The sequence below is a fragment of the Engystomops pustulosus genome, chromosome 1 (assembly GCF_040894005.1).
Source record: "Engystomops pustulosus chromosome 1, aEngPut4.maternal, whole genome shotgun sequence".
NCBI lineage: Eukaryota > Metazoa > Chordata > Amphibia > Anura > Leptodactylidae > Engystomops > Engystomops pustulosus.
In genome coordinates, this window is record NC_092411.1 from 89,453,781 (window position 1) to 89,480,850 (window position 27,070).

At 38.4% G+C, this 27,070-nt stretch overlaps 1 protein-coding gene across 1 annotated transcript in view; it reads right to left on the reverse strand.

Annotated features, from left to right (window-relative positions):
* MYO18B (myosin XVIIIB) overlaps positions 1–27,070 on the reverse strand; it is a 378,023-nt gene that overhangs the window by 286,906 nt on the left and 64,047 nt on the right. Inside the window, exons 12-13 of the mRNA XM_072147027.1 lie at positions 23,200–23,263; positions 1,166–1,310 (exon numbers count right to left, since the gene is read on the reverse strand). Of these exons, the coding sequence (XP_072003128.1) occupies positions 1,166–1,310; positions 23,200–23,263 (209 nt within the window). The remainder of the gene's footprint in view (positions 1–1,165; positions 1,311–23,199; positions 23,264–27,070) is intronic.

Consider the following 27,070-nt stretch of genomic DNA (forward strand, 5'->3'; position numbering starts at 1 on the left):
TTCCTACTATATACTGCAATACTACTGTATTGCAGTATATGGCATTTGTGCATAGGATTCATTACAATGAGACAATCGCCCATGCGCCGCCATGTTTTTTTGCCGGCGGCATACAAGAGGTTAACACTTGCGATTGATGCAAGTACAGATCGCCGGCTTTAGCAATTTGCAGCAAAGACCATCTCTGTATGAAGAGGGCTCAGCTACGCTCTTTGGTAGATATATCCGTCGCAGAGCATGAAGGGGGTTAAAGTGAGATGTAAACTTGAAATCAAACTCTAATTGCCTTAGAAAACCCTCTCTGCTGTACTTAATGCCCTTATTTTCGCGATCATCACTAATTGGCTCCCTTGAAGCCTGATGTATGAAGTCAGTCGCAGCAAAGTGGGCATACAAAGGTGGGGAGAGCTTGACTTCAGTGCCAAACTGCCAGCCTCCGTGAGTTTGCTTCCAATTCACATCTCATTTCAAACTTGACTTCCTGGATGATGCCACCACACTGGACCATGAAAGAAGCTGCTTGACAACATAGTAGTCAATAGTGGTAGTGGTTTATGTGGTCAATTTCCACTGACACGTTCTCTTTTAATCTAACTCAAAACATATTTTTCCTGTGATTCTACAATCCTTAGAGACTGATCAATTCAAATCTTATGTCTGAAAATAATATTATACAGAAGGACATAGAGGTCATAGAATAAAATATGCATTTAGGCCTCATGTATCACACCTCTTAGAGAAAAGTGGGCTTGCTGCAGTCCATTTTTTATTTTTCTATTGCAATAAATGAAATGAAATCTGGAATGAAACGCTGATGCAGCTGGACCGGTTGCTTTGGTAACACAACCACTCATCCTCTCAGACAGTTTTGATACATGAGGTCCTATAAGTTTGTAATAATCCCAATAAGATGGAATGTAGTAACCGGATTTATAAAGGAAGAAACTCTAATAAGCCAATATTTTCATTCAAATATAGAGCACATGTCATCAGGATGACAGTAGTGAAGGTAATGATGACGTCAACTGTTAAAATAAAGAATGAACCAGAAAGACACCTGTGTCCTTAGCTCTGCACAAGAACGGGTTCGCTTATTCATTGCCTTTGTTTGCAGGCACTGAACTGGCAAGATAACAGAATTGAGGCTATACATTTTGTGTCTTACCTTTACATGCACCTGCTGCTCCGAGGTGATAGATACCGGCTAGAACATGCCAAATGGCTTTCTGCTCATTCACCGTGAATCCCAAAACCTCCATAGCAGATTGGAGCTGTTCAAATCCTGCAGATGCCTTCTGCTTCTCCTCTGGCTACAAAAGATAAGAGGGGAGCATTAACTAAATGCACATATTTATTATATACATATTTGTACATAGTTTTATGCAGTTGAACAGTTTTACAGTTTTCATAAAAGACTTAAGTCTGATTCATTATACCTTGATGTGTATTCCAATGAAAACGCAACACAGTAGATACAGTAGGTTACAGTCTAATACCAACAATCATCTCCCCTATTAGTGTGTATGTGCCCTGACACTGCTTCCCAATCATTATCTCCCCCCACTTCTGCCATCAGGACATCATTACCATTTACAGATTAGGATACAGAGTATTGTTTTGTAGGTTTCATAAATACTCAGCGTATAATATGAATTACAATGGAGCCCATCACTCTACTATTAAGCACACTTCTCACTAGTTTTCCATGAGACAGCAGAAAAACATTTACCAATGCTCATAATGCACAGTAAAAAAGTAAATTTATTGCCACAATTTACAAATAAGAAAACAATTCTCAAATGTATATTTTTGATATACCTTAGTCACTCTATAGATTGTATAAGGCCCAGGTCCATTAAGTTGCATGCTTAAGTATCCTGTACATTTTAAGTATTGCCCTTGGCACCTCTGGGGTACTGCTATAGGTTACGATTTTTACACTAAAAATGCCTTTCCAATAATTTAATAAATAATAATTGAGTTCTGTCATTTAATCCTTTACAACTGATACCCTTTTTGTGTTTTCTTTTCCATTTTTTGCTCCCCACTTATGAGTGCTTGTTTTCTACAGATTATAGTCCCTAGACACAATGGAGTAATTTACTAAGGGCCCGATTCGCGTTTCCCCGACGTGTTACCCGAATATTTCCGTTTTGCGCCGATTTTCCCTGTATTGCCCCGGGTTTTTGGCGCACGCGATTGGATTGTGGCGCATCGGCGCCAGCATGCACGAGACGAAAATTGGGGGGCGTGGCCATACAAAAACCCGACGTTATTGGAGAAACCAATAAGTTATGGCGGACTTCAGCGCAGCAGCGACACCTGGTGGACATTGGAGGAACTGCCTTAGTGAATCGCCGGAAGACCCGAATCCACCGCAGAGAACGCGCTGCTGGATCACGAATAAGTAAATCTGCCCCAGTGTTTTATATGCAATTCCATATACTAGAAAGCAGGAAAAATAATCTAAATGCAGTGAAAATAACAAAAAGTGCATCTGTGCCATTTTGTTGTGGGCTCTGCTTAGTTTCCCTTTATTTTCCTAGTCTGTACAATCATGGAGATATCAAATGTATATAGTTTTTAATATGTTTTAATAATTTTGAAAAAAATTAAACCATTTGCACAAAAAATTACTTTCTCCATATTCTGACGCTAATAACTTTATCATACAACAGCATACTGTACAACCAATAGATCACTTTTTATAAAAAATAATATGTGTTGCAAAATGGCGAAAATGTGGTAATTCAGACATCTGAGTGTTATTCGGGGCTCAGAGCCCAGAATAACTGTTATAATATTTCAATAGACACGGTTTTTGGATGTGGTGATACATAACATGTATATGATATTTTTAATTTGTTTTTGCTTAAAAAAATTTTACAGTTTTTCAGCCCCTAGGTTATTTTAACCCTAGTGGGTCTGACCATCCCTGCCATATACAGTACTTTACTACTACTGTATTGCATTATATGGAAGTTTTTCTATGCAACTGTAACAATATGCCACCTGCACATTGTTACAGAACTGCATGAATGACAGGTCCTGATGTCATAACAAACTACAGGCTGTTATGGTTGCAGGTCATCACTCCCCAACAACATCACGGTGAGTGACGCTTTGAGCCAATATGGCAGTACCTGGAAGCCGCAATGCTTCTGGCATATAACGGGTTGACACCTGCAATCAGTGTCGGCACAATTTGCATACTCCCATTCCATACTCCTCTTGCCACCCACTGACATACTATTATGGCAGGCTGTAAGTTGATGTATAACAAAAAAATAAATAAATACAAATACAAACTAATATTGTGACTGCTAAGACAGGTGATGGAAAACAGAACCATCAATCCGGGGAGAAAAATAAACAACTGTATCAGTAAATATTAGAGCAATTCCTTGGAAAAGGATTGATTGTTCTCTAATTGAGATCTGGTGAGTTGTGCAGGCTCACCTACTGGGGAGACACAAACAAGGGGGCTTATTTGCAAACACTCCTCTGCCTGCACATTGGCAGGGGTGTTTGCACATTCCAAAAGTGTTGCATAAAAGATAAATCCATTTGGCACATTCATCAATGTTCTGAGTAGGTCAAATATTGTTTTAATTTTTTACTGCAAGATTGAGTCTTAAACACCATGCATGGAAAATGCAAATAAGTTTTCCCAGATGGCAAAAGGAAAACTATGGCCCAAATTTACTAAGGCCCTTGCGCCAGTTATCAGGGACTTTGCACCTTCTTTTCAATGGAAACTGCTTACACAGGTATTTATGAAGTGCTGCAGTTGCACTATTCTTAATGTGACACAAATTTCTGCTCTGAAATTGGCGTTCCTGTGCTCAGTCGGACCGTACGCCACATTTATCATGCAAAGTCAGAATTGTGTCACAAACCCTATGGTAAAGGTGCACCAAAAAACTGTCGGAGCAGTGCACGGGCGCCAGATGAAGAACGTGCACCACAATTCACTGTTTTTAGGAAATGTGGGTCTATGCCTCTTATCTGACCTTTTATGGTGTCATGACTTGTCATTCTTGTTTTAAGTTTATTCTCTGTTTAGACCACACAATAGTACATCCATTACACACAATTATTTAAACCACCAAGATACCTGGGAATTTTTTTATTGGAAATCTTTTTCTTGTAAGTAAAAATTATGTATATAGAGGTTTTGCATTTCAAGATGTTGTTTGTAGGTGACAACAAGAGTCACACCAGACAGAGGTAACAATGGCTAGAGTATATTAAGCATTAAATAACACTTTTATTTCACCAGTTTAAAAAGAAATTATAAAAAAGATAGACTACACAGAAAAGAGTCTGTCAATGGTCAAATAACTACATTTACATAATAAATTAATCACAGTGAACTTGTTATAGAGTAAATGGGAGGTATTGTCCCCAGATGGAAGGTATAGTCCTCAGAACAAGTCAAGCTGTTGCTTACAAACAAGTATTTCAATTTACCCAGAGGAATAACAGAGGACAGTTGACAAATATACATACATACAGACATATAAAAGAACATATAGACCAGGGATGGACTTTTAAATCGGTTAAAGAGGACTGTGATACAGAAAGTAATATCATGTACAACAGGTGTAATGAAAGGAATGGATTTGGAGAGGACAAACAAGACAGTGAGCCCTGAAATGAGACCCCAAATCTGTCACCTGCCTGCTTGCCTCTGCATATCCAAGGTGATACAGGACAACTAGTAAACAGTCCCTAAACCAAACGCCAAAGTGGGAACATGTAACAAGACGTACAAACAAATATCACAAAAGAGAGGTTAGAGGTCAGGTTTACAGCAGAGATAATAAATACACCCCAAAATCGGAATACAGAGGGATAGTCAAAATATGTAAGTCAATATCAAATAACCAAATACAGAAGAATAGCAGGAGAATGAAATATGGAGCAAGGCAGGAATTCTAGGTGTGAACAAGATCTATATAAGTGGCAAGAGAGCCTCAGCCCCAGATGTTTGGAGAAGAGGCCTGTCCATCACTGTAGATTAACTGTTTGTGGACCAGAGCTGAGCTGCAGAGGAACTGGGTATGGTGCAATTAGTTTCAATACAGTCAGCAACATAAATCACTGTTCACAGTATGAAAACCCAAGCAGAAACCCAGAGAAAAATAAAATGCATTCCAAGCTGAAAACTGCAGAAAGTTACAGATTCTGGCAAAGAAAGTTGAATTCTGATTGATGTCATCATTGGGGGCCATAAAATAAAATGATCTGAAGGGTGTTCATCTACTTGACAACACACTGGTAGTGGTTTATTAGATCAATTTCCTCTGACAGGTTCCCTTTAAGCTTTGGTGGAGAAAACTCCATTACGTTACTATAATTGACAGAGAAATCACAAACAGACATAGATGGTACATTACATTGGGTTTCTAAACTATATTCTTGCTCTGGTACGCAAAAAAACTCTAACTACACTCATGTTTATTAGGATTTAACTAAATAACATAGAGAAACTAATTTCACAAATTGTGAAATACTAAGAATAAACTATAAACATTAAGTTTACATTTCTCCGTTACACAATGAGTATATAATCTATAAACCCTATTATTTTGCTCTGATGAGACTGCCGTTTAGTAGCCCAGAGGGTCATTTTATGTGGTGTTTAAGGGATTTCATAAAATATAGTGTGTTCACTTTTCCAGTCCATAAACCCCATCTCTCTCTGTTGCATGTAGCATTGTAAACTAGGCGGCTGTGTTTATGGCTCTGCCAAATTTGGTTTATGTTTAGCATTTCTGTGTACGACAAATTACAAAGTAAATAATGCATGCATGAGCACCTTCCACTCAATACAACATTACCTGCGCTATATCAAAGGAAAAATCATTCACTTTTTACTGGCCCTTTACTGCTCAGCATCACCACAATAACGTGGTAAGGTTAAACACATTGCAATGTCCTATCAGTATTTGACATTTCCTACTGAAAGAAGTAGTAAGAGGGAGCTATGTATCATAGACGCCTTACTGTTTCCTCATTATATATTATTACTATTATTATTATTTATTGCTCTGTCGACTATCTACTATACAAAGGGATTTACAATTTAACTAAATTCTCGAATTAATTGTGCTCTTCAGAAAATTTCCCATACATATAAACTGCCCAATGGAAATACAGAATACTTTGGGTTCTTCCCATTCTCCTTAGTGACACATTTTTGTATATAAGCTTGCCCTCTAAAGGGACTAGCTTTGAATGAGCAGTTTTCTGTTGAAAATAAGTAAAGTGAGTAAAATAAATTGATATATTGTGGTTGTAACACCAATGTCAATTGAGTGTTTGTTTGCTTTAAAAGGAACTTGTCACAAGATTTTAGCCCAATAAACTACTAGTGCCCTCAGGTAGGGTTTGAAATATTATTTTTTCGAATTCCCTCTTTTATCTGAAATTCCTCCCCATTTACCTATAAAACATTTCCTCCAAAGTTATGTGAAAATGAGCAGAAATTAGTCATATTTGTATGAGATGAGTAGAGATTTTTAGAGGCTGCAGGGGTGTCACTTCAGACACCCATAGTTTTGCTTCTTCAGTACCTTAAATAAAAGATAATCACTTTAGGTTTGTGGTTCTTTGAGCTACAGAACCGGAGACTGAGGCAGTTTAAGACAGATAAGTCTATAAATATTTGAATAGTGACACAAATTTAGGGTTTTTTTAGCCGTTAACTGAAACATATGCAAGTTAGGCTCCTCTCACACATGTATGCAGCAGCGCACTGGAGAGGAGGAGGGATGAGAGCTGCTCACCCCTCCCCTCTCCATAGCGATGCACGGTATTACAAATTAACATTTGATTGACAATTATTTAATTTGTCCAATTACCCTTGAGCCCCTGAAATGAAGGGATTGTATCAAAATGCTTTAGTTTCTCACATTTTTATGCTATCATTTTGTTTAAAGGGAACCTGTAATCAGAAATTGCCATAATAACCTTCTGCCAGAATGTTGTCAAGAAGCTGAGCAGCTTGTAGATGATGTTTCTTTCATGGTCTGGTGTTGTGGCATCATGCAGAAAATCAACTTTGGTTTTATGAAGTCAAGGAGGCTGAGAATGTAAGCTTTCCGTGCCTTAGAACGCCTCTTTCACTGTAATTATGGTTCAGGGACATCATTGACCAGATCTCCTGCATATTGACAATAACAGGGGAGGAGGTGTTCAGAAGCAGGGAAAGCTTGACTCCAGTGTTAAACTCTCTGCCTCCCTGACTTGATGCAACCAATTAACATCTCACTTTAAAGTTGATTTTATGGACGATGCCACCAAGCTGGGCCATAAAAGAAACATCATCTAGAAGCTGTTCAGCTGCTTGACAACAATCTGGTATTGGTTTATTAGGCCAATTTCTGATTACAGGTTCCCTTTAACGCCTTGCCGACCGAGGACGAACTATATCGTCCTCGTGCTGCAAGGGGTGTATGGAGAGAGCTCACGAGCTGAGCTCTCTCCATACACACCGGGTAATGGCTGTATAAAACAGCCAACACCCGCCTGTCACTGCTGCGGTCCTGGCACCGATTGCCGCACTCCGATGACGTTCCAGGGGGCAGCGATCGGACATCAAAGATGGCGGCGACCATGTAAAGGTAAGTTAGGTGCCGCGGTCGGGTTCGACCGCGGCACTTAACAGGTTAACCCACAACTCCGTACACTGAAGTATGAAAAAGTTATTAGTGCCAGAACATGGCAAAATGAAGGATTTATTTTTTTTTTGTACAGAAGGTTTTAATTTTTTTAAATGTATGAAAACATTATAAAACCTGTACAAATTTGGTATCCTCGTGATCATACCGAACCAAAGAATAAAATAGACATGTGATTTGGGGCGCTCAGTGAAAGCTGTAAAATCCAAGCCCACAAGAAAACGGCAAATGCGTTTTTTCATCATTTTCACTGCATTCTGAATTTTTTTCCCACTTCCCAGTATACAGCATGGAATAATAAATACCATCACTATGAATTTTTATTTGTTAAGGAGAAAACAAGCCCAAACAGAGCTCTTTACATGGAAAAATAAAAAAAGTTACAGATTTTTGAAGGTGGGGAGTAAAAATGAAAATGAAAAAATGAAAAAGGGCCACGTCCCTAAGGGGTTAAACCACTGAACTAAAACTGAAAGTCTAAAATTAATCTGAATTGTTTTGTTCAAAATTCATTGTGGTATATGTGATAATGTACAGAAGCATAATTAGAAACAGTTAGCTGCGCAAATATTTATGGAGCTGACTGTATGTGTAACTTCACATATCGCCAGTTCTGTAACTCACAGAACAAGAAGCCTGGTGTAATCTGAAGATGAGGTTCTTATATTGAGAGAGAACAGAATCCATTTTGTTAGCACTTACAATATAACTGAGGGACAAAATATTACTCTTTTGCATGTAATTTACACTTTTTGTGGGTACACAGGTGAGATTCCATAGAAAAGTAGCACTTGTAGAACACTCTAAACTAAGGATAAAGTAGTAGTTTTTTTAGGGTAAAAGCAGTGATAGTCCCTCTAAGCCTTATTCTTAGTGTGCAAGAGTCACTCAAATGCATCAGGTGTTGCCGCTAGCCCTACATTGTGGTACAGGGAGAAAGTGGCAAGAACAAGTTGTTAACCAATATTTGTGTCCTTATAGAAACTACAGATGTAGAAGCGATATCATGCTATAGTGGGATATCCTGTCACCAAAGCCATTAAAACCAATGAGAAAGCAAGTGTCTGGGAGAACAGAACAGTTCTAGTTCTCTGTGGCAATCAATCAGAGCTCAGCTTTTATTTTCCCACAGCTGTTTATAAAATGAAAGCTGAGCTCTGATTGGTTTCCATGGGCAACTAGAACAGTTTTACCTCAGACAATTCAGATAAATCTACCACAAGGTTGTTATAAACATTCAGCTTTTCCATTGCTATTAGAGGAAGGAGCCATCTAATATCCGCTCTGAAGTATTACACAGCATGTAGAGGCGTATAATGGAAGCAGACAACCCCTTTAAGCATTCCTTTATTAAACCCGCATTTCTGGCATTCAGTGTTTTACACTTTCTTATGTTTGTTGCTTATAAATTGCTTAGTGTGCAGAAGCCATAGCAGATAACAGGATTTGTTGAGATCAGTTCAGAGTAGAAAATTGCATTAACTATGTGCAATTTATTTGTGTAGTTAATGAGATTTTCTCAGGTCATTTTTTTGTTTTATTTCATCAACTGATTGCTAATTGAATTTTGGTTGCAATTTTTTACTCCACTAGAGCATGGAAAGAGGCTAGTCCTATTATAAGGCATGAATGAAGAAGACAATGCTTTGTATTTTCTGATTGAAACTAAAGGTAAACACTTCAAAAATGGTTTAATTTTAATTATATCTATTCACCTATACACCTATTCATCTATACAAATGCATCTATATATACTAAACACTAATAAAAGATATAGGGGCACATTTACTAAGGGTCTGAAGAGCACATTTTCGTCTGGTTTCCCGACTTTACTGTTTTGCCCTGAATTGCCCCTATGGTGCACGCGATCGGATTTTGGCACATCGGCACCGGCTTGCATGCGACACAAATCGGGGGGCGTGGACGCCAGACAACCCGACTGATTCGGACAAACCGCAGAATTTAAAAAAGAAATTGTGTCGCAATCAGCACTCACATACACAGGGAAGAAGGAGGTGAACTCCGGCGGACCTCAGTGGAGAAGCAGCGGATGCAGGAAATCGGGCGCATGAGCTATGTGAATCGCGGAAGATCCAAATCCTCGTCGGACAACGCACAGTGGGGATCACAACGGGACGGGTAAGTAAATGTGCCCCATAGAGTTGATTAAGTGATGCCTAAGACATATTGTTAAGGGCATTCCCATCTTCATTATTTATGATCTATCTATAGGATTTGTCACAAATACTTTATAGGTGGGAGATAAGATCCATATGTATCTCAAGAAGTAGGATCTCATTATCCCTATTTCATAACACATAAATTGAGAGAGAGATGAAAACAGCCAAGCAGGGAGCCTATGATCATTTAAGATGTTGTGCTGTTCCTTGGTTAATTGGTATTGGTATGATCTGGAATTATTTAATGGAAAATTATCTAAAAAAAGTGACATTTCAGAAGAGAATAGGTTCTCTTTTACTAAAACATTTAGGCTTTGTAACTTCTCAAGCCTCAAGTTGGTGAAAATATGTCAGATACCATCTGGAATAGATATACTGGTTTGGTTTTAATCATGTGTCATAAGGCTTCCTGAAAGTCACGCTAGGTATCAAGGGAGCTGCCTTACAAGGTACAGTTATGGCCAAAAGTTTTGAGAATGATACAAATGTTAATTTTTGCAAAGTCTACTGCATCAGGTTTTATAATGGCAATTTGCATATACTCCAGAATGTTATAAAGAGTGATCAGCTTAACAGCAATTAATTGCAAAGTCAATATTTGCCTAGAAAATTAACTTTTTCCACCAAAACACATTTCAACTTCATTGCAGGCCTGCCTTAAAAGGAGCAGCTAACATCATTTCAGTGATTGCTCCAGTAACACAGGTGTTGGTGTTGATGAGGACAGGGCTGGATATCAATCTGTCATGACTAAGTAAGAATCACACCACTGGACACTTTAAAAGGAGGCTGGTGCTTGGCATCATTGTTTCTCTTCTGTTAACCATGGTTATCTCTAAAGAAACACATGCAGTCATCATTGCACTGCACAAAACTGGCCTAACAGGGAAGAGTATCGCAGCTAGAAAGATTGCACCTCAATCAATAATCTATCACATCATCAAGGAATTCAAGGAGAGAGGTTTCATTGTTACCAAAAAGGCTCCAGGGCGCCAAAGAAGGACCAGCAAGTGCCAGTACAGTCTCTTACGGGTGTTTCAGCTTTGAGATCGGGCTACCAGCAGTGCAGAGCTTGCTCAGGAATGGTAGCAGGCAGGTGCGAGTGCATCTGCATGCACTGTGAGGCGGAGACTCTTGGAGCAAGGCCTGGTGTCAAGGAGGGCAGCAAAGAAGCCACTTCTCTCCAGAAAAAACATCAGGGACAGACTGATATTCTGCAAAAGGTACAGGGAGGGACTGCTGAGGACTGGAGTAAAATCTTTTTCTCTGATGAATCCCCTTTCCGATTGTTTGGAACATCTGAAAAACAGCTTGTTCGGAGAAGATAAGGTAAGTGATACCACCAGTCTTGTATCATGCCAACTGTAAAGCATCCTGCAACCATTCATGTATGGGATTGCTTCTCAGCCAAGTGAATTGACTCTCTCACAGTCTTGCCTAAAAACACATCCATGAATAAAGAATGGTACTAGAATGTCCTCCAAGAGCAACTTCTCCCAACCGTCCAAGAGCAGTTTGGTGATCAACAATGCCTTTTCCAGCATGATGGAGCACCTTGCCATAAAGCAAAGGTGATAACTACATGGCTCAGGGCACAAAACATAGAGATTTTGGGTCCATGGCCTGGAAACTACCCGGATCTTAATCCCATTGAGAACTTGTGGTCAATTATCAAGAGACGGGTGGACAAACAAAAAACAACAAATTGTGACAAAATGCAAGCATTGATTGTGCAAGAATGGACGGCTATTAGTCAGAATTTGGTCCAGAAGCTGATTGAGAGCTGCCAGGGAGAATTGCAGAGGTCCTGAAGAAGAAGGGTCAACACTGCAAATACTGACTTGCTGGATTACCCCTCATTCTAACTGTCAATAAAAGCTTTTTTTACTCATAATATGATTTTTGTATGTGATAAAAACATCTGACAAACACACATAAAAACCAGAGGGTAACAGATCATGTGAAAATATAATATTTGTGTCATTCTCAAAACTTTTGGCCATGACTATAGTTAAAAGTGGCAGGATTTCCCTTACCCCATCCTGTTAAACTATTTGCATATTTTCCCAGAAACCCCTAGTGAAGCATCAATGGCTGTAAGTCTCCACGCGCCTACAACAACTCTTACTTCTATTCTAGCTGACACAGAATGCTTTTGTCATAAAAACAGCCATGATGCGCCAAATTTATTGAGAATGCCCCTCTAAATACAGTACAATTTGTGCACTTTACCCCAACAAAGTATGGATTAGGACCAGTGTACGACAGGATAATTAAACCTTCCCCATGCAGATGTGTTCCGTTCATAAACAGCCTGATATAGCGAGATGTGCACCAGAAGGACACACAGTATATTTTTCCACCACACAAAGCTGTTTTTAATGACAGTCTTGCTTGTGTATTATGATTCCAACAGGAAAGGTTAAGAAAAGAGCAATGAATGGCTTCTAGGACTGAAGCCAAGCACAAGCAGCAAAGGTGTTAGTGTAACCTCTATGAAAAGAGCAATTATTTGGCATCATACCAAGAGCAAGAATTGGCATTCAGCATATATCCCCAGGAGCCAGAGTCACCTGCACGTTGGATGGGATAAATAGACGCTGGGCACGGATCAAGGTTCTTTTAGTATAATTATAGGGGTTGTTTATCCTCTCTTTAGTCATTTTCACAGATTACTGCAGAGGAGTGTTGTGAGCTTGTGGTCATCGATGGATGCCAGGAACACATAATAGTGGAATTTCAGTCTCGATTTTTAAAGAAAACAGCAAAAGATAGTTTAGTTCAGAAATGCAACCAAATGTTTGCAAGTCTGAATATGATCATTTGGAACAGTCCTCACCTGTGGCTTTGAGGCCAGCATGTATTGAATATGGTATATTTATGTTTCTATAGAGGTTCAAATACATAAAACACAAATTCAACAAAAATATAAACATGTGCAACAAGGTACACAAAGATGCAACAAAAATACCTGATAGTTTTTTTTAAAAACACTGACACTGAAGTTCATAGGACGAAGCCCATGCACTAAATAACTTGATTTGCTTATTTTTCTCCTTGATATTATTTTGCAGATAAAGAAAATTTGACTTACATTTTATAGTTTTTTATATGATTCTATACAAAATGCTTTCTCCCTTCTTTTTGTGAGAATCTATGTAATCACCAGGAACCCAGTTATTTATTGTTATGCAGCAATTTAAAATCCATATAGAATCCGAAGCAAGAGTTTGATGCAGAATTCGCATCCCAGTAGATCACAGTGTGTGCTTATCTCACAATTTTTCCGGCTAATTAGGAGAACCGTCCTGTCAAAGTGATGAATTTTATAAGAAGATTGGTGCTTGCTGTTTCCATCCACTACCCAACCAGTCATCCCATTGTGCACATTGATTAACTTGTCCTAGATTGTGGCATTCGATCCTCACATGCTGTCTGTATTTGACAGGTAACAGTTCACGTGTCATCAGAGATAATAGGAATGATTTACAAATAATCAAATGACATGTATAAAATGTTCTACTTTGTGGAATCCTGTACTGTGGAAGGTACTGTGTTATTGGAATTAGTATTATCATTAAAGTTATTATCGCAGGTAGCTAGATCTAAACATCCAGGGCAGGGACACTTTGATCTTTTAGCCTAGACCCCAAATATGACCAAAAAACCCATAGATAGGTTTTATTTAAAACCAGCCAAAAAAACAATATTTGCATTTTAAAAAAATGCACAAAAACACACATACAAGGGTAGTCATATATGGCACATCTCAAAGCTACTTGAGCAATATAAAGGAAATATCAAAAAAGAAAAAATGGGTAAATAGCGGCTCGACGTCGTGCTCGTGGAGTGCATCTGGACCTTGAGGTTGTATTGTAGAAATATGAACAAGTTCACTCCGGCACCGGCGTGGCTTGGTTAAAATTTAATTCAATCTTTATTTTCTTCCGATTAAAATATGGAGCATGACAACCCAATGGCAACACCAGTTATTACATGTTGAGGGATTAGGCCTACGCGTTTCAGGTGCTACACGCACCCTTAGTCGTGCCATGGTTTTGTGTTGCAGCTGCACTGTGACTGACAAGACATAAAAATGTGCCTCTAAATGGTGCACACATCCAGAGTATTGCAGGGGGCACCAGATTCATGAAGACCATTTGTTCATGTGCTAGTTTTGATAAATGTGGGTCTGTGTTTGTAGAAATAATAGTGGACATAGACAAAGGTTTTGCTGGCCAGCAGTAGAAGAGAAGAAGAGAAAGACAAACAAATTTATTCACTATCCACCCCCTTACAGGGGCATAACTAGTGTGGGCGCATTACCAGTGTGGGGCATTACTAGTGTGAGGGCATTATTCTGTGTGGGTATTATTAAAAAGAGAAAATTATTTAGTGCAAGGGTAACATTCAGGGGGCAAATTGATTAGGGTTATTAAAGGGGCATTCTCATGTATAGGATATATGATCCCCGTTTTTGAGATGAGGAGCGGTTCCCTGTCCCATCTTCCATTAATGATTTAACCTGGGAAAAGGCCTAAATACTGTTCATGAGAATTTCCCTTTGCATGTTGGCCAATTATTACAATCATTGCCACAATGAGGGGCATTATACATCACAAGAAAGGGGTGTAATGTAAAGTATAGGGCCATACACTGTGTGGGGGCAGAAATTGGTGGATCCATTATAAAATGTGCAACAATAAGAGGTGAATTATAAAATGTGAGGGCACAGTGAGGACAATGTATTGTGAATAAACCGGAAAGTATATTATTATGCTATATTTATGGCGCTACACTTAGGCGCTAATGTATAAAGTTTAGGGGACAAAATCAGGACAGTTTTCTGTGTATGGTCCCAATTGGAGACATTATAAAGTGTGGGGCCCACACTGGACGGTATTATACAGTGCAGGAATCATAATGGGGGGGAGTTACAACATGTTATGTTATTAGGGCTGGATTATTGTGACCGCCCTAAGGTCGCTCCCTTCAGGGCTCCCACCACTTACTCATAAGGGGGCCCCCCAGCAATGTCTGACAGTTTTCAGTCACCTTCTGCATGCATCATGCTTTTTCAGGAGCTGCGCTGCATGCAGAGTGACAGGTAGGTCAGCAGATAGCCTAACATGTAAGTAGGAGAAAGTTAAGAATATTAATGATAATTTAGAATAGTAATGTGTATTTCTGTCAGAGCTACATTCAGTGAAGGCCCCCACCACATTTTACTCCCTGGGGCGTCCACCTACCTTAATCTGGTGCTGTATGTCATGTTATGCTCTGTGCTAGTATTTTCAGTATTCAGTATTTGCAGTATTTGGGAGGACAGCGTTAACAGACAATGTTAACGGAAGGATAACACAACTGTTAGAGGACGATGTAGGGAAAGTAAAGAACATGGTCATTTGGGCCTAAGATAATGAACAAGAATAACTACAATCTGAGGGCACTTCACCTACAGTCACTGGATGCAATAGGTAGGGTTTTCTTCTGTGTATAATTACAGTTATTCAGTCACTATTACTAGTCATGCCATGAAAGTGTTATACTGTATATGGTGTTCTAAAGACCCCCACAGATCCAGAGGGGTCTATAGCTTCTTGCTGGTCTTCTCAAATAAGATAATTAGTATTATATAAGGTGAAATTATAAATTGTTTGAAGGAACCTGGTCTGGATAAAGAAGTGGTCTTTCGGAGAGGTTTCACATAATATGAAACAAAAATACTATACTAACTAGAAACAAAAATACAATACTAACTAGTTTTACTCTAAAAAACTTTAAGAAAATCAAATGAAACATGTTATATAACATGGTATGTGATTGCAATGTACTTTCCTGGTGTATAAATCAAGCAGCATTGTACTGTAGTTATAATTACTAAAATTGGAATCTCTCTCAATATTTTACAGTCAGTGCTCCCAATCTCATACCTTTCATGTATTTAGTAATATACTGCATATGAACACTTCTTTATATAGTGGTTGTATGGTACGACGTGTCTTTGAAAGTAATTAGCCCACAGATAATTACTCCTTGAGAAAACTGGTATTTATAGCAGCGCTGATGTCAAAGAGATCTTCTTTTATTAGCTGAGGGTTGAACAAAGACCAATGAGTGATATGGATCATACTGTGGGAGGAATTATAGCCTGCTGGCTGACATAAACGGGGGCAACATCATTTGATTCAGTGCAGACTATTTTTTGTATAGAAAACTAGTATTTTATATAAAATGCAATGTTGCAAGCTGTGACTTTATGGCTGTTGTAATATTACATAAATACTGAAAATATAATAGCACCACACAATCACAAATCTAATCTGTAGTAGCCTTCACCAGTGAGGAGGTGTGGAACTGTGGGCATGGCCCCTGCACTGAACATAGGTTTCTCTCCTATGTCACATAAGTCTCCTTCTGTTGTCTGCTAATTATTCATGCCTCTCAAAGGGCAGTAGATGGGCAGGAAATTGTCTTGTTTGGCCGACCCGTCCAATCTATTCCTCCCCATGTCTTATGCCTCCTCACTATTCAGCACGTCATGTCATGTGACCAGGGTGATGTCATCTAAGGTCCCCTAAAATTTGCTATACCTATCCCATGAATGTTTATGATCACAGGAAATGATAACATGTCTCCATGGATTTATAATTCCCCCCATCCTCCATGGAGGCATGGTGTGATTTCATGTGATCAGATAAATACATGAGGTAGATATAGCAAATTTTAAAGGACGTTAGATTACATTACCATAGTCACATGACATGAATGTAATACAAGGCACCATGTAAACAAATTTGACACAGTATTTCCTATAAGTAAAAGAGCTTTATATGTTTGAAGTTCAATATTGGCAGACAGTCCCCAAGTAGGACGGGGAGAAGGATGTTATATTACATCACGTAGTCACATGACATGAATGTAACACAAGGCACCATGTAAACAAATTTGACACAATATTTCCTGTAAGTAAAAGAGCTTTACATGTTTGAAGTTCAATAATGGCAGACAGTCCCCAAGTATTAGTTCCACACAGCAACATGTCCTAGCAGTGAGAGAGATCAATCAGGAACAAGGAGGCAGGGCAGTGCCTGAGATTTGAAAAGACACAGAGCTGTCAGTCAAAATTAAGAGGTGTGGTTCACTGGTAGCCCAAGAGAAAGGAATAGTCATCTCCATGATAAAAGAGTCACATATGCTAATTAACCATAAAACCAGCTATAATTAACGTACAGTGCCTCACTGGTAGCTAATTTTAGGTCATATGAGGGGTACATGTAACCCTTTACTAGCAGGCATTGTTGGTTTGAGGGATAATATTCGGATTTATTACTTGCATAGTACTTGCACTTTAACAGGTGTTGCGGTGGGTGTCCACTTCTAAATGTTGTAGGATTAGTATAACGCACTACAAAATCTGTTGACTCAATTTTCACAAAACAGCTTTGTTTATCAAACCGAGCAAATCTGTAATCTAAGAAAGACTCCCACAAGGCCTCAACATCTATGCCAAGTATTATATAAATATGTGTTGAAGTCAAGCAACTTTTTGGGCTAAGTTGTGCTAAACTTTTTCAAATTTGGACACCACACCTGAAATTATTGAAACGTATTTAGGAAAGTGGGCTTGTTTAGCCTGTCAAGGTGTTCACTAAATCTAACAAATTTAGATATTTATTGCTGCAAAAATTTGCTGCAAATTATGGCTCCAGGGTGATATTTCTTAGACCTTAACTCAGAAGTTCAACTAAAAGGTGCCTTGTATTCTGCTTAAAGAAAATGTCACCACTTATTACCTTATTACATAAATGCAAACACTGTCTTTTTAAAGGAAACCTACCACTTGAAGTGGCAGGTTTCAGAAGAAAATACCCAGCACCAGCTCAGGGTGAGCTGGTGCCGGAGCTTATTTTTGTTAGTGTTTTAAACCGCTGTATCGCGGTTTAAAACACTTTTTAAACTTTATAGCCGGCGCAGGAAGGTACTCGCTCGGCGCTTACCATGCGCGCGGCTCTCATTCACTTCCTATGTAGCCGCGCGCATGGTAAGCGCCGAGCGCGTACCTCCCTGCGCCGGCTATAAAGTTTAAAAAGTGTTTTAACCCCTAGGCGCACCAGGACGTTATAGTACGTCCCCGGGGCTAGATGCTTAGCGCACGGGGACGTTCTATAACGTCCTGCTTCTGGCACCGGCTCACGAACGGAGCCGGTACCAGAAGCAGCGGCTGTCAGCTGTCTAGTACAGCTGACAGCCTGCGCTAACACCCGCGATCGGAGCCGGCTCCGATCGCGGGTGTTAACCCCTTACACGCCGCGGTCAAACATGACCGCGGCGTGTAAGGGTGTTTGCGTTGTGGATCGGATCCCCCATGCCGCTTACCGGGGGATCCGATCCATCCCTGGGCAGCTCCGAGGACTGGCATGTGCCCCGGAGCTGCCCGGTCTCCATGGCAGCCAGACCCCTTCCGGGTCTGGCTGTAAACTGTCTGAGCATGCGCAAGCTTGCTCAGACAGTTTACACTGCTCTACAATAAAATAGTATTGTAGAGCAGTGTATTGAACTTAAACCAGTGATCAGAGCATCACTGGTTTAAGTTCAAGTATGTATAAGTAAAAATATGCAAAAACACTTAACACTACACATTATAATAAATAAAAAATAAATACATAAAAATATAAGCCCCTAAAATGTCACTTTCCCATAAAAACACTTAATAAAGTATAAAAAACACAAAAACACAAAAAAACCCGCATATTTGGTATTGCCGCGTCCGTAACAATCTGTATAATAAAACAGAATCGTTACTGGACCCGCACGGTACACGCCGTAGAAAAAAAACCGCAAAAACGTTCCGAAAAAAGATAATTTTTAATTATACCCTATCAAAAAATGCTCTAAAAAGTAATTTAAAAAATGTTATGCACTCCAAAATAAGCCCACTAAAAAGAACAACTCTTCTCGCAAAAAATAAGCCCCTAATCAGATTTGTCAGCCAAAAAATAAAAAAGTTATGCATATGAAAAGATGGTGATGCTAAAATGAACAAGATTTTCTCCAAATTGGTTTTTATTCAGTACAATTGAATAAAATACACAAAACCCCACATATTTGGTATCCCTGCGTCCGTAACAATCTGCATAATAAAACAGAATCGTTATTAGATCCGCAAAGTGAACCCCGTAAAAAACAAAACAAAAAAAAGCTCCAGAAAAAAGATCATTTTCAATTAATACCCTATAAAAATGCTCTAAAAAGGGATTTAAAAAATGTTATGCACTCTAAAATAAGACCACTAAAAAGAACAATCCTTCTCGCAAAAAATAAGCCCTTAAACAGATTTGTGAGGCAAAAAATAAAAAAGTTATGCATATGAAAGACGGTGATGCTAAAATTAACAACATTTTTGCCAAATTACTTTTTATGCAGTAAAAATGGGAAAAAAATAAAAAATCTATATAAATGAGGTCTTTTTGTAATCGTGGCGACCCATAGAATAAAAATAATATACTATTTTTATGGTATGGTAAACGGGCAAAAAAAAAAACCCATAAAAATCTTCCTGAAAAGTGATGATTTTCATTTCCTCCACCAACAAAGAGTTAATAAAATCTCACCAATTAGCCTATAGATTCCCCCAAATTACGTACCAGAAAAGTGCATCTCATGTGGCAAAAGAAATAAGCCCCTATAGGTCCACATTAAAAAAAAGAAAAAAATTATAGCCTGTACAATGTGACATAGCAAATCTGATCTGGATGTTCCCTCCTTCCCTTCTATGCCCGGCCGTGCGCCCATACAGCAGGTTACCACCACATATAGAGTATCCGTGTACTCGGGAGAAATTGGGTAACAAACTTTGTGGAGCCTTTATTCATTTAATCCATTGTAAATGTTTAATTTTCCACCCAAAATGGGTGTATTGTGAAAAAATATTACAATTTGCAGACTGCACCTCCATTTTGTTTTAACCCCTATAAAACACGTAAAGCGTTAACAAACTTCTTAAAAGTGGTTTTTCATACGTTGAGGTGTGTAGTTTCCACAATGGGGTAATTTACGAGTCTCACTATTATTTAGGCCTCTCAGTGTCAATTAGAAGTTGAGCAGGTCCATCTAAATGCGGGTTTTGGTGATTTTACAAAAAATGTGAAAAATGATACCTAAATTCTGAGCCTTATAACATTCTAGTAAAATATGTGGAATCTTAAAAAACCATGCCAACATAAAGCAGACATTTGGGAAATGTAAGTTATGAATTTATTTGGGAGCTATGACTAGCTGCATCAAAAGTAGAGAATTTAGAACGTTGAAAATAAAGAATTTTTCCAATTTTTTTCCAAATTTTGTTTTTTTTCATAACTAAACACAAAAGATATCATCCAAATTTTTAAACTAATTTGAAGTACAATGTGTCACGAGAAAACAATCTAAAAATCCCCTGGATATCTCATAGCGTTCCAAAGCTATAACCACTTATAGTGACTCAGATTTGAAGAATGGGGCCGCGTCCTTAAGGCCAAAATAGGCTGTGTCCCCTAGGGGTTAAACCGCAATTCAGCGGTTTAAAACACTAACAAAAATAAGCTCCGGCACCAGCTCTCCCTGAGCTGGTGCTCGGTATTTCCATCTGAAACCTGCCACTACAAGTGGTAGGTTTCCTTTAAAGACAACTAGCTATATATAATCCGGCATCAGAGTAGAAAACAGCAAGGGAAGACTACATGTGTTTAGCAGGGTAAAGTTCACCTAGCTATGACCTAACTCACATACACTACAAGAAGTCAGGAGCACTGAGCAAATAAGACACTAGTCTAAGATAATTTAGAGAAGAAAGCAGCCGGCAGTATATTCACACACCAGCAGCGTACTTTTATCAATGTAGGTCGCAGGTTAGGGCCAACCACATTGTTGCTGATAATAGGAAGAACTTGGAAACCATGCAACATGTGGTTTCTGATAAGCACACAGCGCTGGGCATGTGAGACTTCTTCCATCAGCTGTTTATCACTTTGAAGTTATTCAGATAAAAGAAATGAAAGCAGAATGTTTGATTTTTATTTACCAGAATGAAACTGTAGAATCTATTGAATGTGTAATCTAATTTGACAGATAAATGAAGGGGAATATCTACATATAAGAAATAAAAATTTGGACAAAATAACTTATCAAAACCAGTTTGAGGGATTTCAGTCTGGATCTTGATATTAGAATATCATATACATTAGGCTATGAGTAATGGAGAATACAAAACACAAACAACTGTGGCATCCACCATGTTCAAATGCAACTCCCGATATATATTTCCCAACTCAATAGCTCTTGTCACATAGGACAACATTGCTTAATATTCTGTTTGACTAGGTCCTGTAGTTTCATTGCTACACTCCTCAGTTGAGCCTGTACCTGCAGTAGATGCTTGTGAGATTATAGCTTGTCTGAATGTCTAGCTTGAAAGAGAGCTATGAAGGTGCAGATCTGTGGATGCACAAGTCTTCTACACAGAATAGTAAGGTAGATGGTCTCTACTGTTCCCTATAAGTCCCTTCAGCCCAGTATGTGATTCTGCAGAATTTTATCTGTCTCTCTCTGTACCTCAAATTGTGTCACATGCTTCATTGAAGCTACCCTCCAGCACATTCTGTTCTCCAGACAGTTTCCAAACAGCAGGAAAGCTATGAACTCGTAGTGCTCACACAGCACAGATACACTTCTAGTAACTGTTTCACTGCTGGTATCCACTACTTATTACATGTTCAGTGCCCCTCCATGAAAACAGCCAGGTTGTCACTATATAGTCCAGTCTGTGCACATTCAGTTGATGTACTCATAAGAATCTCACTGGATTTACTGCAAAATTACTTTATGAGGGAGGTCATAATGGAAACTGGGACAGCCTACATTTGACTCATATTCAGGGGAAAGAAAGGAATAGTTTCACTTCACTTTACAAAACTAGTTATCAATCCGCTCAGCTCCTCCTTCTCTAGAGCATTCTAACTGTAGATGACTCATTTTCATGGTGACAGGTTTATTTTAACAATAATGATACTACCATCTTCATAAGTTCCTATTATAATCAATTCTAGGAAATATTTTCAGAAGATGGTCTTTTTTTATTTTATATTGCCATTACACCCTCTCTGCCCATCTCTCCATAATGCTTGACTTAGCATATTGCTTTAGAACCTCTGTAAGGTCTGCCTGTATTTAGGCCCCTTCCACACTCGCGAGTGTGATGGGATGAACTGACAGGATAAGTTCAGTTCCGGTTTGCAGCATTCGGGGCGTGTGATCCGAGCAGCACGAGTGTGGAAGGGGCCACAGGGTTCACACATGTAATTAAAACTTTATGACTTTAAGAACACATGCTATTTTGTACAAGTTAACAATTGTAATCACTTAATAAAACCTTTTCTGCTGGGGTTTCTGTGATTCTATATAGGGACTATCACCTAGGTACTGGGATAATTACAAAATTACATCTAAAATTCAGAAACCCTAGATTCTGCCGCAGCATTTCCTCCTGACAGGTATTTGAAGAGCGGTTCCAGCTATTTAGTGCTTTGTCATGTGAGATGATCACGCACAGGAATAATTCTGAGTGACTTGAGGAGTCAAGAAGGAAATTTTGCAGGAGCAGCTCTAGGCAGTTGAGCTGTCTTTCATGCTACATTTACTAACAACCTTTCACATGAATCATTTCACACATTAACAGGTTTTATTGCTTATCCTTTGCCTATAGCACCTATAAACTCCTCACTGGAAAGGTTTAAGGCAGCCACACGTAGAGTAAGATTGATTCAATATCAAGAGTGATTGTTCAACATACATTACAACATTTACTAGTTTAATAATCTGCTCTGGAAGTTTAGACTTTTACCCATTGTACTCAAGTAAGATTGAAAATAGCATATTCTAAGTTCATGATGACTTACTGTGCAAACATATTCATTATGGGTGTAAAGAATTAAAGCCACATACTTGACTTCTACTATGATGAATATGTGGCTGATGTCTAATAGTTGGTGGACCAGACTGCTCTGGAAGAAAATACCTTGGTCATGCCTCGTGGGTATTTATATCACTGTCCCCATTCCTAACAGTTGAGTGACTAAAATCTGCAAAACCTTTGCCTTAATATGGTAACAGTATCAATGTTTGTAAAAATGTATTGCATAATTAAAGGAATTGTCAGGACCTCCATCATCTGGTAATTTACAATAGGTACCTTTTTTTTAAAGGTCATCTACCACCGCATTTAGGGGTGTACTTGTATACAAGTTAAACCAATGACAATTGATATATTTGCATAACAAAGATTTTTTTCCTACCTTCACGCATGGCATCATTCCAAAGGAATGGCAGTCTGCCATCTGGTGCAGGTTCAGCTCTGACCTGGGCGCAGTGAGAAAAGATCACAATTACAATGTGCACAGACTTCAAACAAACTTATATCATCAGTCAGACTTCTACTTTGCGGTTTTTACTTTATGAAAATGAGCATACACAGCGGGTCAAATGCATCTGAAAAGATGACAGCTGCATTCACACTGTAACCATGTTTCTCAAAAAAGCAAGGCGCTAATATTATTTTTTGATTACACATATTCAAGTCATCATCTTCTTTCCAAAACCTGAATTCCATTGTAAATTTCTTCATTTAGAATCATTGCCGCAAAATTGAAATGGCAATTTCCTTAAATGAGCCCCTGTTGTCCTTGCACCTGCACCTTGCACCTCCCCTCTATTTCTTAACCACGCTGACAGACTGGAGAGAACACATTTAAAACAGTTATAATTTATGTAACAAGGCACTTAGAGACACAGTTGAACAGAATCTTTCCTTTAATATTCCATAAGGATTATGTTTCTAGTTGCTACAGAATCAGGAGTACAATCAGGAGTGTAAGCTGAATTTTAAGATTGAACTGTAAGTTTAACATATCTCTGGTTCTGTGGATCCTAGAAAAGCAATCTTTCAAAAATCTGAACTGTCTTTCTAGCTGCCATGGTGCAGAAGATATAGCCATTTGAAGTGTGAATAGGGTTTATTTTTGGAGAAGGGCTGATATTTCGACTTTACTTTGAAAAGGATGATAATTCATGCTAGGGCTTCTTTACTGGGTAAATAATAAATAATATAAAAATAATAAGAATTGATTTCTTTCAGAACATGCCATGATATCATCCTCCATGCCCCAGTGTACAATCATATCAAAAGACACATTCTGCAGACATGCCATGGTTGGCTGAAGGTTGAGCATGGTCGTGTGTAATAGAATGACCCTGTTCTCCAGGGCAACCTTTGTACATTTTAATATTTCTATTCTATGTCATAAGGTTTCATCGATTCATGTCCTTATAACATTTCTCATTCTCCACCAATCTTGCTCTAGGTTCATATAAGGGAGGTTAAAGGAAATCTACAATCAAAATCAAGCATGATAAACCAGCTACACTTATTCATAGATTTAGGCACCATGACCATGAAAATGTGTCCCTGGTTTATCATGCTTGATTTTGATGGTAAATTTGGTAAATTTTCCTAACAGGCCTTATTTTTATCAAGTAGAAGTTAGTAAAAATGTGTTATTTATTTTTTTTATAAATCTCTTTATTTAGTTTTTTAAATGTTAACATGAAATTTTATCGATAAAAAACAAGAACAGTATGACTTGTACACCAATAATAGTAACCTTAAATACAACATTCAATATAGTTAAAGATCTTAATAAAGTGTAACAGCCATTATTCCGTTTACCATTAAATACATATTCTTCCCATCCACTGAACCCACCCCCCACCCCCACTCGGCAGCGAGAGAAAAAAAGAAAAAGGGAAACTTTATGAACCAACTAGGGAGACTTAGGTATCTTCCTCACATAGCCATCTCCTTTTCCATACCATCTCTTTCTTTGCCTCTATATATTTAATCCTTTCAAACATTTTGATTCTATTCAACCTATTGTACCACTCTTCAATTTCTAACGGTCTGGTGGGTTTCCATCCATATATCAACATACCTCTAGCTATCTGTAAGGCCACCAATAACCATTGGACTTGATCTTTAGAGCCAGTTATACTAGCAGTATTTCCAAGGACCAGCACATCCGGTACCTTAGGAATATCTAATCCAGAGAATTTACACACCTCCGAGTGGATTCCCTCCCAGAATTCCAAAACCTGCCGACAATTCCAAATCATATGCAGAAAATCTGCATTTAATTCTAGACATCTGAGGCACTTTTCTGTTCGTTTTTTCTTAAAGTAATTTATCTTTTTGGGGGTATAATATAATCTATATATGATTTTAATCTGAATTAGTTTGAGGGTTTCGGGGGACACGCTACCAACATTCTGATATATACTTGCCCATTGGTTTTCTGACAGGGTCCCAATATCCTCTTCCCACTTTCTTTTACTATTGTGCTGCAAATACTCATAAAAATTTACTAACATATATTTGTAGATTTTAGATAGTGATTTTCTTTTCCCTTTTATATTCCCGAGGAATTCCACAACCTGATACCTATTTGCCCTTAAATATTCTTCCTTACTTATACTTTTAGATCTGTGATACAACTGAATATATTGAAAACAGTGTTTGTCCTCTAAATTGTAAAGATCTTTCAGCATATTGAAAGAGATTAATCTCCCATCCTTAAAGATCTGTGACATTTGAGTGATACCCCTATGTTCCCAAAACTTGCGACTCTTTCAAAAAAATAATTATTTCATAATAACACATCTGCAAGTTCCTTGTGGGCTCTGTTCAATTTCTCAAAATTCTCGTTGTTCGGGTTAGCTCTAAACTTCTCCTTACTTTCTTGAATATTCTCTTTTAACCTTTCTACTTGCTTACGTTTTGTCTTTTTTTTGTAGTAAAAATGTGTTAACAAACAAACTCCTTTTTTATTTAAAAAATGTGGGATTTGGCATTACAGGAATATTGTATTACTTTTCACAGGGAATATACAAAAATAAAGGATCATCTACCACTATTAGTCACTAGGGAAAAATAAAAATGCATCCTTTATTTATATAGCGCCTACAGATTAAGCAGCGCTACACAGAGCTTGCCAAATTGGTCCCCTTCCCATGGGGCTCACAATCAAAGCAACCTAGCAGTATGTTTTGGAGTGTGGGAGGAAACCGGAGGACACGGAGGAAACCCACGCAAACACGGAGAGAACATACAAACTAGCTGCAAGGTAGAAATGCTACCCACTTAGCCACCAATGTAACAGTTGCTAATGCATTTACTATACTAATGCAATTTAAGGGCATTACTCCTTTTATTCTTCTATTAAATAAAAGAAATAGAAAAGCTTGAAAAAAGAAAAAAAAATTCTATTAAAGCACATCTACCACCAGGATCAAGGATTGTAAAGTAAGCACATTTACATGCTGATGTGTGCCCCCTTTGGCAGGATCCGCTCTTCACTTAGCTTTTTATGCCCTGTTTTTCACAAAAAAAGGCTTTAAAAATTATGCAAATGAGTCTGTGTGGCTTCGATGGGTTAACAAAACTGACTCTTTAGTATTGATGTATTTAACATTTCCTTCTTAGCCTTGACAGAAAGACATACACATCTTTGTAAAAAAGCTAGACTTTAGCTTGTAAGACATTACCAGGCATTGTGATTCTGTGATATTTCACATTCGGAAGGCCATATGTCATTGTAACTGCCGCTCTATATGCAGATTCATCTTGCAATGGATTGAGTGGGGAATCAATAATCCAATACTAGACATTTTACTTACCACTTGATTTTTCATTTACCCAAGAGGTCTCTAAGCCAGTAAAATGCAGTAGAGAATTTCCCTATGTGTACCAATCATCCTGATGACTAACCGACTGATCCTCGGGTATGTAGCTTCTATAAGTTGCCACCCACTGAAACCAATGCCTATGACATTGATTATGCAATAGTCCTCCAGAGCAACAGTTGTTTATTGCAAAGACTTTACACTGTAACAAATACCGGAACATCCTATGATAATGCTGTATAATAAAAATGGGTCTGGGACTATCTTAACGGCAAGCTGTGGATAAACAGTGATAGTATTGGTAAGAACAGAGCTTTCACAGGGCATCTGCACCTTGATAATTCAGCATAGCAGAGCTACATTATTCTTAAAATCTGTGCAGTTACAGCAGTTAGACTCGTTATAAATGAGCAATATAGTATGTAAATGTAA